We start from the raw sequence: 14,919 nt of genomic DNA, 5'->3' as shown, positions 1-14,919 counted from the left end.
TGGGTCTTACAATAATAAGACATTCCATATGGATTTACTCCTTCTCTACAAACAGGTTGTGATAACAAAGTGCTAATAGTTCAAGGCAAATGTCGCATCACTATTTCCCTTTTAATGCAGTCCTTTGCCGTAGGCTGTTTATTTCGAGATTGACTACAGGAACCATACATGCAAGAAGAGGCCCCTTGATGTGGACTTCCACCCACTTGCCATTCCACAGAATGCTTCCCTGCTGGCACAGGTAGTGCTGGGCAGCTCCTCTGGTCCGGGTCAGGGAGTCCTGGTAAACACATGGGCGGGTGAGCAGCAGACTAGGAAAGGAGAAGGTAAAGAAAATGAAAAAGCAGAAGTGAGGCAGCAACACAAATGACCAAGTCACGCAGTTTAAAGTGGCATGTGACTTTGTGTGATTGTACTTTTGATTTCATTTTTATGAACCTGCCTGTCTGGTTGTGCATGTCTGTGTCAGTTTCCTTGTGATCTGTTTCTGTGTCTTCAGCCAAATACATGAGCACCGTCACTGAGTTTGGATGCATTCCCGTGTCCACGGTCTATCACACCGACAGGTCTGGATGGGTATTGACCAGGTAAGTCCAACACATGGAGTTCATTTTTTGTCTCTAAAGATAGAAGTCAGAAGTCAGAGAATGAGATCCTGAAAACAAAAATTTGACATTACAGATGCACATTACGAATGTTAAACAGTCAACAACTGACTAGCCTGTACTTCATAGGATGACCTGACAAATATCTGGATGCCTGTTTTTAAAGGCTTTTTTTTACACAATTATTCCGACATTCAATATTGCCTCATTCCTAGGTTTTTAATGTTGCATTGTACAATGTAACATTTTATGCAAAATTTGTACCAAGGACCTTGTAACGTTATTTTATGCAAAATTTGTACCAAGGACCATGGTGTAATGCACTGGTACCCAAACTTTTGCTGCAGTGGTCCCCTTTAGTAGAACTTCCCACTTCCCACCCCCAAGTCAGCACATTCACAGCTGATGCCTCAAACTGCAAAAAAAAAGTTCCTACTAAACTCTTCTCATTAAACAGAGAAAGTTGAATTAATTTAGTGCGGTTTTCCCCACTGTTTGACAAAGAAAATATTACATATGAAATTAACTTGCTTTGCTGCAACCTCACCTACAATAGCTTTGAGGCACCAAGGGGGATCTGCCCCTCCTTTTTAGAACCAATGGTAAAATGACTCACCTTGTTGCAACTTTTAAGATGCTAGACTGCATTCACAAAACAAGACAATCATTTCCAGCTGCAGATGCAAACCAGTGTCCTTTTGATAGATGTAATACTAAATCTATGCTGTAGGGGTTTTTTGTGCCACATACTTTTATGTGGTTTCTTTACATCTTTCACCAGACAACTACATTTATGAATTTCCCTTTTATCTTCAGCTTCTTCAACAACGTCTTGGGACTGGTGGACCCTAATGCGCTTATCCCTCCGTGGTTCTGCACCACCCCGCAGCTGGAAGAAGAGGTTGATCAAGAGCCGGTGTCCTTTTTTGACTTGTTTTAAAACACAGGGTTTTTCAGAAAGTGCTCTGTGACTGTGATGGCATGACATTGTATTTAAACAAATACAAATTTTAAGCAAATGGTAATGGTAATTTGGTCTTTTTATAATCAACTAAAACATTGAGTAAAACACTTGTGTTGAAAAGTAATAGGAAACATTAATCCAAAAGACTACAACCACTGACTGACCCTAATAATATAACAGGAATAATGTCTCAAACTACTGCCTGGAGCTCAAGTTGACAGATAACATTGTCTTCTTAAATTTTTAAACTTTTTAAATGCAAAAACTTCACAGTTAGCCTCAGGTAACCAATAAGCACTAAAAAAAAAAATGTATTTCCAATTACACTTGGTTCACATACCTTGGACAACTGCCTTTTCTCAGAAGAAATTGCAGAGGTGTGTAATACAGCTTACAGTCACTGGGAGACAGGTCACTGGTTACAGGGACTGGCGAAGAACCTGGATGAGAAATGTGCATCTACTTTAATTGATGACATGATTAAAAACAAATTTTTATTAAATTATAGCCTGGTTAAAACACATGTAACAATTGTGATTTTATTTTTTAATTTTAACTAGCAGAGGCATGTTGTGATTTTATTGTTTAATTTTAACTAGCAGAGGCATGTGTTTAAAGTCTATGATATATGGTACATTTGCAAAAATACAGATGACAGACTAACTTAACTTACCAAGACTGTAGAGTTGCATGTCTGACCATACGAAATTTGTTTGGGGTTTTTTAATATTATCAAAATGTTTTGTTTTTTTTTTTTACAACATATTCTCTCTCTGGATGAACCTGCCTTAAAATATTCAGTTAATGAATTGTGCTTGTTTACAGGACGTATCTATTGATATTAGTAAGTTCTGTGAAAATACCTGAAACTCACAATTGACTATATGAAATGGCCTTTTAATCAAATCTCAAATTTACTTGTTTTTTTATTTTATTTAACGTGCTGTGACATTTTGCTGCCGGACCAAGTGTAGACCACTAGATGGCAGCAAAACACATATAATAACAAACAGGTTCAACCAATTGTGTTGACACATATTGTACATTGAAAATACAAATTGGCAGTGAAACCATTTAATAACGTATTATATATTATTTAGAAACAGTCAACAATTTTTCCGTTATTTTTTCTTTTACTCTTTGACATAAACAGACAAAACGTTATTGCTATGTTAAACAGCGAGAACTCACTTGGTAGCAAAAGTAATTTACACCCCTTAATTGCCCAACCTCCTGAAACCCAACATCTGCTGCCATCACCCCTGCCTCTGTCTCCAGCCACAGCATTCTAGCATCAGGGTCTTCATCAGAGAACTGCAACAAACATCCAGAGCCTCGCAACACCTTTATGCACTGTCTCAGCATCAGCCCAGCCTTCCCTTTCCCTTCCTTCGACCTCAGTAGGGCATCTATGGTTCCTTTGTCAATGATCAGGTCCATGCTCTGGGAATCATAGTGATCCTGAAGACATGTGCAATCCAGCTCCAAAAACTCAAGCTTTGAAGAGATGTTGTGTGGTTGAGCTTGTACGTGTTCTCGCAACAGGCGCACAGCCACGGGGGAAATGTCAGCACAAGTGACATGTACTGGATGAGGGGAGTGTCTGTAAACACAAGGACCCAGTGCTGAGGTCCCACAGCCCACATCCAGCACTTGAATCGGTACATTTTGCTGCGACTGTGTCTTCAAAAGAGGCATAATGTAGTCTCTCACAGAGTCAAAGCCGAAGAACCACTCAAAGTTTTTAAAGGTGGGTGTGCGGCTTCTGTTCTCTGTGTAGAAACGGTCCCAGATATCTTTTTTATCCATGTTCTCCATCAGCTCAGCTGGATAACATAAAAAGAAACCAAGTCAGTTATAGCTGGTTGAATGTGAAATGCTTAGGGGTTGCTTATTTTATTTCTTTTAAGGTTATGGAAATCTTTACATTCTGCCACAATATATAAATGGTCAGTCCCTACATTTGACATTCTGCATTAGAAAATGATCTACTAGATACAAATGTATCTCATGGTAAATACAACTGAGTCAGGACATAAACAGAGCAGGAAAGTTTAAAATATACTGATTTGTTGTTGCATTCCATTGGCAAATGCTAACAACTTTGTTTAGATACGTTCTAAGAATGATGGATAATTGCAAATACAAGGCGGAAGGCCAAAGAGGAGATTTATGGATGCAGTGAGGGAGGACATGCATATAGTAGTTGGAGTCAGAGTAGAAGATGCAGACAACAGGGAGAGATGGAAAACGATGATTCGCTGTGGCAACCCCTGAAAAAAGGGACAAGCCGAAGAGGACAAGAAGAGGAAAGCACAAGCCCCCTGGAGTACAGTTGTCATAAAGCGATTTATTGAAATAGCACAGTGTGAATGCCACACTACAAGAGTTCTTCTGGTTGCATATTAAAATGACTTAAATGACGATTATTTTATTTTTGTACGTGCTTTTCACGTAATTTTTATCTACTTATTCGCGTTGCTCAAAAAATTCTAATACAAGGGCAATTAATGTTATATTTCTTTTATCTATTTGGTTATTATTATTAAAATTTTATTGTGGCAAATAACTACATCTGACGTCAAGTTATAGTCAAAGGGATTTATCAAAGTTGCACGACTACAACAGCTACTGTAGACACATGTACATGTTAGCATTGTTAGCTGCTTGTCATAGTGGCTACATACAACGAAGAAAGCCAGGGTAATTTAAAAGAACAAACAAACAAAATACTGCGTTATGAACGTACACATGAGGGAGGAGTGACGTCGTATACGAGCTGCAAAAGCGAATCCTTTCCTTGATAGTGTCACTGATCTGAAGAGAGGCGACATTTTTACTCAAGGTATTTTGCCGGTGCGTGATTTTCGTCGTGGAGAAGAGTTCTCACTCTGTCCACGTTTTCTAACAATATGGTTTGCATCTTTGTCCTATGAAACAGTGAAGAGAAGGCATCTGTTCTGTGAGATTCAGAGATCGTTGAAAAAAATAAATAAATATATATATATATATAATTTAATGAACAGTAATATTAATTAATTTAGAAAACTTTAAACTACAGAATTTAGTTGCACTATACATAAATAAGTACTAAACAGGATGAGGATGTAGCATCCATTCCCTGGCCTATAGATGATGCTAAATATGCATTTCATACTTTCAAATGAATGTTATTATACACCATTTCAATCATTTAAATGACTTAGTTGGTCATTAAAAGATAACATTGTACTAGCTATATGCATTGTAGTATTTTACAGTAGCCTACTTACATTAACCACATGCTTTTTCCAATTGTTTTGTGTGTGTTGAACAACAAACACTGAATGTGGCCCCTCAATGAAATGAGTGGAAGGAGAGTTTGAAGCCCTTGGAGAACCATACACCAAACAACCCAAAGACATTAAAGATTTTGGTTGCAACTGTAAAACAATTTCACCTTTATAAATAAACAAACCATCATTTGTACCATACTGAACTCAACATGACAACCATACGATGTAAATCCCTTTAATAAAATTCATGACACGCAGTTTGACAAAGAAAAAAAAAATCCAACAGAAAGCAAGTAGATAACATTTACAACCACAAAAAAACCTGTACAACTCTAAATGCTTGGAGTCATTTCTATATTTTTTTTCAGGATTCTTTCATTGATATCCATTTGTGACGATTGAAGAAAAACTTAAGAGGTTGACGCTAATGTGACAAAAGGGGCATTTGATTTTACGTGAATTCATATTTTTCCATGATTATACACAAGTTTAAAATGTCATACACAGATGTATGAGTCATCAACGTGGCTGCTGAAGTTTTTTTTTCTTTTTTGTTCTTCCCACTGCTGTATTGTACAGTCGGAGAATGATGTGGGCTATGGCCAGGAGTGTTATTTATACAATATGTCATAATGGCCAGGTCTGTACAGGAGGAAAATGCGTGGGTCGCCACCTTCAGGGAAGACATGGTGGTTGACCGTTCCACCCTCTCCTCTGTCCATGTACTCCACCAGGATCGATACATCCAAAGCCTGAGCTAAGGCGATGATGTGAATGTGGTCGCTTTCTTTAGACATTGGCTCAACTTCCTTTAAAAAAAATATATAAAAATTAGCATTGTCAGATAGTATATCTTGTAGTATTGTATTTATACGATATGCATAATTGTCCTATTCATGGAAATTTGTCCTGGACCTAAATGCCTTGAAATACATAATGACAGCAGACAACACATCCTCAGCCATAATATCACTGACAATTACATAACAGTATTGCACACATCTCATAAAAACACAATACCTATATTGTGGCTACAAAATTATTGCACAAATGTCAGCCTTAAGCTGCATTATTAAGGAACTTGTTGGAACAAATTAATTATTTTTTATATTTGCACCGTTTCTCAAAACATTTTGAATATATAGTCTTAAATTGTTAGCAGAGATGCACCAGTATTTGTTTTTACCAATACTGGTAAAAACAAATACTGGTGCAACACACAAACCAATTCCCGTTTGCTTTGTGTGATTTAGAATACCATTTTTGACAGCACATAAAAGTAAACTAATCATGAAACATATCCCAACTGCAGAATGAAATTGGGTTGCTGTGCCACCAACATAATGATGAATAGAACTTCGTTCTGCATTTGTGTGGTTTGAAGTTCTGAATAATACCTCACAGTGACTTGCACACAGTTAACCTTCCTGTTTCAAATTACAAATGTGTTTTTGAAACTTTCTTGGCTCACTGTAATGTTCTTCCAAGCTGACACTTTGGTGATGGGTTAAATGCACAGGTCACATTTCGTTGTGTGTGCATGGGTGTGCAGTGTCACAATGACAAATAATTCACTTCTTTCACATATTCCTCACCTGTTCTCTGACACAAAACAAATGCAAAAAATGAAATCCGGAAATATGCGTGCAGACTGAATGGTTGCTGGTCAGGGCTAAACAATGGCTGGTCGTTTAGTGCATCTCTAGAATATAGTTTATAAATGAATAGTTTGTAAAAGCACTACCTGCTGACAGAATTCTTTAACACAGCGTCCTCCCTCTATGAAGTGCTGAAAGAAGAAGTGCTGTCGCTGCAGGAAGCCTGAAGTGAGCAATCGCAGGTAGACGACCACGTAATCTGACACATTCTGGTCATTGAAGGAGTTTAGAAGCTCCTGGAGGCTCGGCTGCTTTTCACACAATTCAATCAGGTCCATGAACTGTTGGAAGAAACCTCATCAGACTCGAATATAAGACACCAAATTGATGCACAGCATCCCATACTCAGCTCAACACGTTAACATTCACATAGTGGATGTGTTTTACAGCTCAATTTCATAACATCATCATAATAATTTTCACGTATCACTTTAATATATTGAATGGAAATATGTTATAAAGCAGGTTTTAAACAAATAAAAACATTGTAAAAGCAACACAAAAACTGTAATAGCATTAAGATTAAATTTTAAAAACAAGCCAATATGTAGAAATTCAATAGAAAAATTAACAAATGAGTCAAAAAACAACTGATTTTTGTATTAGCTCATATGGATTTAATACATAGCATTTGGTTGTTTATAGTACAAGGAACTTACCGTATTGTGAAAGTCTTCAATAGTAAATTCAGTGAAGCCTTCATTAACCAAGTCCAATTTACTTTTTGACGCAACTGCTTTGAACCTCGAGAAAGAAAAAATAGACTTAGAAAAAAAAGTTTGCAGACAAACCTATTAAGGCCTGAAAGAATCCTAAAAGACCTAAAATCCAGCCAGGAACACACATGCACAGAGAGATGTTTGCAACTTTATGTTGAATATTTGAGCAACAGAGTAAATTTCAGAAACAACACATAAACAGCTGGTCAATTAATTGATATGTTAAAATAAATATATATATATATATATATATATACAGTATATGATTATGATTTTTTTATAATAAAAAACACATCTGTTCCCTGATCAAGTACAGGTGACAGAGGGGAGTTCAATATAGTACAGGGTTGAAGAAAGAGGAAAAAGTTGATTGTGCAGTGAATGAGAGACAAGAACAACAACACTCACTGTGCTAAACACACTGACTGAAGGAGGCAGTTGGCTCATGTCCATTGCTGTCTCAATATCGTCAGTGAACTTGTTTAATTACATGTGTACTACACACACTGACGATCTACTGTCTGTCTAATATATTTATGAATATTAATAACCCTGTTGAATATAACTTGTAAAACATTTGTGTAACATTGTATGAAGTGTCCACAACGAAACAGAGCCTCTTGAGGGTCGGTGTTTTTTTTTAAATAAAGGAAAGAGATTTATTTTATTTTATTTCATAAATTAGACTTTTGGTTTGCTCAATTTGTATTATACATTTTTATTTTGATTATGCACACTGACCTCTAGTAATAAAGGTCCCTGTGCTACATTTGGCATGTGGCTTAAACTTATAAGTAAGATAAGTATATAAGTTTGCCTCTGGAAAAACTAAATATCTTGCTTTGGGGGAAAATCCAATTATGCCACAGATAAAATATTGATAGTAGTAGAAGTATTGCTTTTCAGCTGAAGAATATAGAGATATGACTTTTAGTCTATATCGCCCTGCCCTAATACAGTACAAATTTCACCCCCTCAGAAACTCACTTTTGAAGTTCCTTGCTGTCATCTAGAAGGGATTCGAGATGTGCAAAACCAAAGGCTCTATAAAAGCAGTTCCCATCTGGTCGTGTCTTTCGAATGTACGAGTACTTTTTGTATAGGTCCTGCAACAAAACAGGCAGAACATAAATTACTGCAAGGTCTGAAAAAGTAAGTAAAATGATATCTTTGTGCTCGAGGAGGACACGATTCCACTGAACTGAGTTGTGCCATCCTGTTGGTGCAGTAATGCGAGAGAGCGGCGGGTGTTGTATGACTGACCTTGATCTTGAGCTGATAAACTATGTCGTCCTCAGCATACTCCCGCTGCAGCACTGACAGATCCTGTCTATCCGACACTAGAGGGTTACTGTTTGCTATCTGCAAAAACACATACCCAAAAAATACATCAGCTGATGATGCACTGTGTTCTTTGTGTCCTCACCATTGAACAGTTGTTCTGAAAGTCTGAAAGATGTTTACATGTTTCGAAATGAATGTTCATTGAGCTTGAGAAGTGACGTGATGGCACTTTTTGGCCATAAAAAAATAAAATTTTAGAGAATAGAAATTCTGTTGTCTGTGATTCAGTCATTTCAGTCAAAACAAGAAAATAAACACTAACTACTTTGTAACGCAAAGCCCATGTTAGTATCTTAGAATGTATTATAATAATAAAAGGAAATCTGTATGTGTACATTAGAACAAATGGTCATATTAAGTTTAGACATCAGATTTCTTTTTATTTAGAAACTCAGAAATTGCATCAACTTTTCTAGAAAAGGTTCTTGTACTTGTACCTGCATGGGCTTCACAACTGTCCATAGCAACCTGATCGCCCAAAACAATGTACAGTAAGGCTTTAGTTCAACTGGCAGGTAAAGACTGGAAATGACATGAATGCTTTAAAAAGACTTGATTTGACCTATATACATATATACATGTACATGTATATACATACATATATATATATATATATACTGGTCACTATGGCAAAGGTTTTCACAAAAAAAAGAAAAGAAAAATCTGAGAAAAAACAAAACATACTAAACCATTCCTCACCTCTTGTTGAATTCTGTCCTGTTGTGCGATTATAGCCTCATCATATGCAAGGCAGTTCACTCCTGGAACCAAATAACAACAAATATTATTGAGGAGACACAGCCATACTATGATGAATTACAAGAATTGGATTCATAAACTGTTATTTGCTTATTTGTTCAATTACCATCAGTAGTCAAATATATTACATACAGTGTCCCTTTCAAGTCTAAATATGGCCTAGCCCTTACTTAATTACACAGAGACCCATATTTAGTCAACAATGACTTTTTAAAAATTGCTTTGTAAAGGGTCTGTCTCAAGAAATAGTTGCACTGTTATTTTTAGAAGCCCCCTTATTGATACAACGGCACCAACATTCTGCTTCCATGTACAGTATGTCATGCCTAGTCAACTCAGAGTCTCACAGCAAGCGTGCGTTTGTTAAAACATCCACAACGTGTTCAACTATAATTTTCCAGTTTGACACGTGCTAGTTCAACTTAAGTTATTTGTTTTTAACTGTGCAAGCACGACTCTTGTGGGAACATCATGTACAGAAATTATGCAACTCTCACAGAAACGACTCTCTCTGAAACCGGGTTGTTGTCCACACAAGCATATAAGTAATACTTCGTTTAGACACAGAACGTGTTTGCTTATTATTGTAACGCTGCACTGGGCTATGAAAACTCCCTGTGTACTCCCTGATTTACAACTTGTCGCAATAAAGCAAATAATGGTTGCATTTAATCGAGAATTCGATTGGTTTTAATGTCAATGTTAAACATTAAACACGTGTCAGTAGTTAACATTTTAATTAATTTCCTTCACAGCAGCGGCCAACGACGCATATATGTAATGTTCAGTAGTTAACATTTTAATGAATTTCCTTCACAGCAGCGGCCAACGACATTCAACGACAAACTTGGTTCGCTCGAGCTGTGCGAAAACAAAACAAATTGTGTACACAGCGAATATCGTCGTTTCCATCACTAAACACGCGGTGTCCTGATATTTACATCGTGTCCACAGTTCCAGCATGGCCTTAGGTGAAACCCTCAGGGGCTGTCACTTTCAGTCTCTTTGTCAGAAGCCTAACAAGCATTTTTTCTCTTTGTGTAGCAGCTAACTGCCGTTAGCCCTGGCCTCTAGCTGTCCATCACAGCTGCATATGTGTCAGTCGTTATCACGAACAGGACAGTGGCTCCTGCACCGAGCAGACACAGTTGTGAACACGGGCTTTACTAACATAAGAGAAGGGCGAGTTATTCGTTGGACAATATCTGTTGGAAAGGTTTCCCTCACCCTCCACCTCTCCCTGTGATGCTCCTCCGCCATCTTAGTTGTCGACTTCTGCTTCCTCCTCCTGCTCGACCTCATTCATTACGCACATCCGGTGTGGGTTTTATTTTATTATATTTCATTTTATTGTTTACAATGTTCACAAGGCCAGATTTGTTTGACATATCGCAAAAAGTAAAACAAATAGGATTGGCTGCAACACCAATTAACGAATTAAAGACGTGAATATATAAACCAGTGAGCCCAAATAAGTGTTATTTAGTATAACAACTCTATTAAACGTTTATGTACCACCACAAAATTGCTTTTTGTTTTCTTTTGTTTTCTTTTGTTTTTTCTATAATAATACTCTATATGATTCGTTTGGGTTTTTTGTATGCCTTTTTCAATAGTTTAAATTATATAAGCTCAGTCTACAATGTAAGTATATCTTTTATGTACTTATTTATTTTTGTAATGCAGAGTGATAACGGGGTGTTTTTAACTCTTATTTTGTTTTGTTCAAAATAAATTCAATGATTTTAACGCAAATTTTGAAAACAATTTTTGGTTGGGAACATGTAAGTAAATAATATATAGTTGTGGTCTTCATTTATAGTTTATTTATTTATTTATTCCGCATTTAATCATTCTTTTAGTTTCTCACTAAAAATGTATTTGATTTATTATTTATCAGTGTATTTTCAATTGCTTTTCTCACTTCACTCTGAACATTTAAACATTTTTTAATTTAATGTTTTAAATACTACAGGAGACAACACACAGATAGATTATGCCCGGGTGTTAAAAGATTTCGAAGGTTTCACGGTTTATATATATCCATGACAAACGAGAAGAAAAATGCATCCTTATTTAGACACGGAGACACAAATTCCAGATGCTTATCAGCAAACAGGTTTGTCAGAATAGCAAATACTTTTATGTATGTGTTCCTAAAGCCCCGTGTAAATCTAGGTACATGGCCACATTTATACATGTATGGCCACATACATGTCTTTTTTTTTCACGAAAGAAGAATGCCACAGATACTGTATGTTGTTGCAGCTCGTTGACTCATTTAGTCCTCTGCACTAGCCAGTAGAACACGACAGGGGGCACTCTTTGCCACAAAACAGTCTCCAGTGAATATTATACATTTATTCATCTGCCAGCCTCACCTGTGGAACGCTACGAACATGGCACAATTTTGTGGCCCACCGTTTCTTTTTCTTTTTTTGCCATTTGTCTCACAGACAGCACTATTTACAGAGATCGACACAACTCATTTTCAAGACAAATAATACTTCATATTTGTTTAGAGAAATGCAAAACATATTTTATATCTTTCCTTTGGCACATTTGCATCCCATCCCAGAACTGTAACAGAACCCAATGATACAACCACAAAACACATAGACAAAATTAACTGTATTAAAAAAGAAAACAACAACAACAACAACAAAAAAACCAACACACAATGCTCTGTTTTGTAATACTAAAAACCTGAAAAGGTCAAATTTAACATGAAAGGCATATTCTTAGACTAAAAAAAATTCACAAATCATAGCTACAATACAGCAGAGATCTTTAAGAATAATCTGTGACGTCTAGCGGGGTGAAAAGGTACTGTGGAGGTTATGAAAATCTTTGGGCGTTAACATAAATTTTTGCAATTTTTCTTCAAACATAAAATTTATCCCCAATGTTATTTCCACAAATGTAAATATCTTAAAATGACTTAACCCCTACATGTTTTAAAATTAGATGTTTTGAATATTTTCATAGCCTAGACTTGTACACAAAATACATTTATATATGAGCGAAAATTGATAGCCTTATATTGAACTCAGAATATCAAGGCACATTTATATGGCACTAAGATTGATTTATTTAAAAATGAAAATCTATATAATATTTTGCTAAAGGGCCCTTCCTCACTGTCGCTTTTATTTTGAAAATCATTGAAGACGTGCTGTACAGTTTGTTCACTTATTTGCTCTCTCCGTTCACTTCAAGCAAATCTAGATTTTAAGCAAACAATCGTTTTTCAACATGCAGTTGTTTCAACATTAAAGAAGTTTGTATCACACATACTGTATGTACACATCATATATATATTTTGTACATGCACATAGTTAACAAAAAGCAGATACTGTTATAGTTTTTATCATAACGCAGCAGCAGAGAAAGTGTATGATGTGCTGTTTTTAACTTTATGTCAATCTATTACACTTCCTTGTCGCACAAAAGGAACAGCCATCCAACTTGTTTGAACATATTTGTAAAATAATTCATGAACAATGTAAACATATGAGAGATGTCTTGTTTTTAGTGTTTATCTTTATTTTTTATTTTTTTTAACCTTAGCGAATAAAGCTAAGTGACAAGGAGAGTGAGAAAACATGGCACAGCTATGCATGTTACAGGTGTGGCAGGAGCATGTGACCCAGTTTTTTTGGATCAGATACAAGCTATGTTGTGTAAGAGACGTTATCCGGCCCAGGTAGTGCATAGTACTGAAGAAACGCGTCCACTCTCAGCAGAGGTGTTGCAATGTTCTCGTCTGATTCGCCGACATTTCCTGGTTTTCCTCCTCCCATTGTCGTTGAGTGTTTTTGTCATACTGACTGGAGGGTATGTCAGCTGCATTCACTGTTTAGTCAGAACATAGTGAAACGCCTGTTGATCAGGAGCTCAAGTCACCTCTCTAAAGGGCTGGTCGGCAGCTCGATCCTTCGCTCCTCCGTTTAGTTTGGCAGTGAATGAAACGGGAACCCGCCAGACTGTGTGGCTCCAACGCTTTAACTTTAATATAAATCTCTATAGAAGCTATACATAGTCCAAGTCCATTTATAGTCTGTAGAAGCAGTCCATTTAGCAGAAAACACTGTGATTTTGGCTTGGTGTTGCAGGAGTGTAGGTAAATGTATATCATATGAATAATTATAGACTTACCAAAAGAGAGATGACTTTACATTTTCTCCAGTTGCTCCAAAAGTTATGGGCAAGATATTTGAGCAAAACGTTTCACAAAGCTTGGTTCAGTGGAAATCTGTTGGTCCAGAATTGGACCTCCTCAAGACTAACATCTGTTAGTTCTGTTGTTCTGTATGTGACTATCCAGTGGTTCACTACACAATCTGAGCCTTGTGAATAAGTGAGGCATGGGGACTCATTATGGTCGGGCTTGGCCTGGGCTTTGGTCTCAATGTGCCATTAACCTGCTGATACCGAGCACTGTGAGCCTCGGACACCTGCGAGCTGTTGGTTTCGCTGTCGTCTGGATGCTCCTGGCTAGCAGGCCCACCCAAACCTTCATCCACCTCATCCTCATCGTCTGTTACTGGAGGATAGTTGCAGCTCAGAGAAGGGTGCTGATGGTTTTTGGTGACACTCCCCGGCCTTGAACCGCCATCTATCGGCATGACAGCGTTGCCATTGAGCTGCCTGACGATCTCAGTGGACTGGACCATTGGGAAGGATGTGGGAGTGAGGGGAGGGTGGAATCGAGTTTCCTGCTGCAAAGACCCACAAAAAGAAGACACGCTGAGCAACATCATCCACTAAATATGCAGCCAGGTGAGATGCAATCCACAGTTTGGTAAAATCAGGCTCTGACATGCCCAAAAAAATAAATAAATACACTCGCTCTTACCAAAGACATTGTACTGTTCCTCACATATGTCTCCACTCGGATTCTGTTCTCCTCGTCTCTGTCCAGAGGCCTGTCCCTACCCCTGCGTGAGTTGTTGTTCAGGACTGGTCTGCCCATGTAGTCAAACGCTCCCCCTCCTCCACCTCTCCCACCCGAGAGAGTAGAGCGGCTGTCCCGGCAGTGTGCCAGATCCTGTTGGTGCAGCAGGGGAAACCATTAAGTGATATGACCTACTTTCTAAAATTAATTTAAAGTTTGTTTCCTCACAGAGCACAAAGTTATAAAGTTCTACCTTGATGATTTAGAACAGCAGAAATACCCAGTGGTTTGTTTGCTTGTCTAAGTATCCTGAACGTACCGGATATCGGCAGTCCTGTTAGCTCAGCATGATGACTAAAATCAACGAAACACCTTCAACTCAGTCCTCAGTATACAAGGATTCCATCTGTCCGTCTCCATCACAATTAGTCTAGAGTAATTTAGATTATCTCATTTGTCTCTCCAGTAACTGCCACAAACAAGCTGGGTATTGAACAAGCAACCTCCAATAAAACTAGTATGATTTAATTACAGAATTTGTTGGCAACCTGTCTTTTTCTGACCTACAGCTGAAGACAGAATTTGATAAAAATCAATGCATTAACAGCAGGCTGAACAGTAGTTTTACACATTAGCGGTCAGGCTTCATGTAAACAGCCCATGGGTGGAGGGGTAACAATGTGAGATCATATCAGCAG

The 14,919-nt window shown here is 37.4% G+C and overlaps 4 protein-coding genes across 4 annotated transcripts in view; 1 reads left to right on the top strand and 3 right to left on the bottom strand.

Annotated features, from left to right (window-relative positions):
* LOC103391221 (ependymin-like) overlaps positions 1-1,624 on the top strand; it is a 2,123-nt gene extending 499 nt beyond the window's left edge. Inside the window, 4 exon segments of the mRNA XM_025065982.1 lie at positions 1-55; positions 134-326; positions 500-587; positions 1,422-1,624. The exon segment at positions 1-55 is cut by the window's left edge and continues 22 nt beyond it. Of these exon segments, the coding sequence (XP_024921750.1) occupies positions 1-55; positions 134-326; positions 500-587; positions 1,422-1,545 (460 nt within the window). The 3' untranslated portion in view covers positions 1,546-1,624.
* Positions 1,625-1,906: 282 nt separating this feature from the next.
* cskmt (citrate synthase lysine methyltransferase) lies at positions 1,907-4,494 on the bottom strand. The gene is made up of 3 exons (XM_017036916.2): positions 4,319-4,494; positions 2,761-3,395; positions 1,907-2,009 (listed from the first exon to the last, which is right to left on the bottom strand). Exons 1-3 carry the CDS (start codon positions 4,401-4,403, stop codon positions 1,989-1,991), a joined length of 741 nt encoding a protein of 246 aa, XP_016892405.1. The 5' UTR covers positions 4,404-4,494; the 3' UTR covers positions 1,907-1,988.
* Positions 4,495-5,063: 569 nt separating this feature from the next.
* On the bottom strand, positions 5,064-10,585 carry LOC103391237 (ubiquitin thioesterase OTUB1; the record flags this gene model as incomplete). Its single annotated transcript, XM_025062181.1, has 7 exons — positions 5,064-5,653; positions 6,589-6,783; positions 7,162-7,246; positions 8,209-8,327; positions 8,485-8,583; positions 9,265-9,326; positions 10,552-10,585. Coding segments are annotated over 7 exons (792 nt in total), but the record flags the coding sequence as incomplete, so codon positions are not given.
* A 732-nt stretch (positions 10,586-11,317) lies between these two features.
* Positions 11,318-14,919, bottom strand: part of nectin4a (nectin cell adhesion molecule 4a) — an 18,506-nt gene continuing 14,904 nt past the window's right edge. The window contains exons 10-11 of the mRNA XM_008327437.3: positions 14,183-14,374; positions 11,318-14,045 (exon numbers count right to left, since the gene is read on the bottom strand). Of these exons, the coding sequence (XP_008325659.1) occupies positions 13,659-14,045; positions 14,183-14,374 (579 nt within the window). The 3' untranslated portion in view covers positions 11,318-13,658. The remainder of the gene's footprint in view (positions 14,046-14,182; positions 14,375-14,919) is intronic.

The sequence above is a fragment of the Cynoglossus semilaevis genome, chromosome 1 (assembly GCF_000523025.1).
Source record: "Cynoglossus semilaevis isolate Cse_v1.0 chromosome 1, Cse_v1.0, whole genome shotgun sequence".
NCBI lineage: Eukaryota > Metazoa > Chordata > Actinopteri > Pleuronectiformes > Cynoglossidae > Cynoglossus > Cynoglossus semilaevis.
Note: the sequence above shows the minus strand (reverse complement) of the source record. Positions and strands in the feature narration are given on the sequence as shown.

Coding starts and splice junctions, on each gene's coding strand:
- cskmt (XM_017036916.2), bottom strand. CDS start 4,403: ATGTCGCCTCTCTTCAGATCAGTGACACTATCAAGGAAAGGATTCGCT. Junction 3,396..4,318: donor ACGTCACTCCTCCCTCATGT/GTACGTTCATAA, acceptor TATGTTATCCAG/CTGAGCTGATGGAGAACATG. Junction 2,010..2,760: donor TAAATTACTTTTGCTACCAA/GTGAGTTCTCGC, acceptor TTTCTCATCCAG/GTTCTTCGCCAGTCCCTGTA.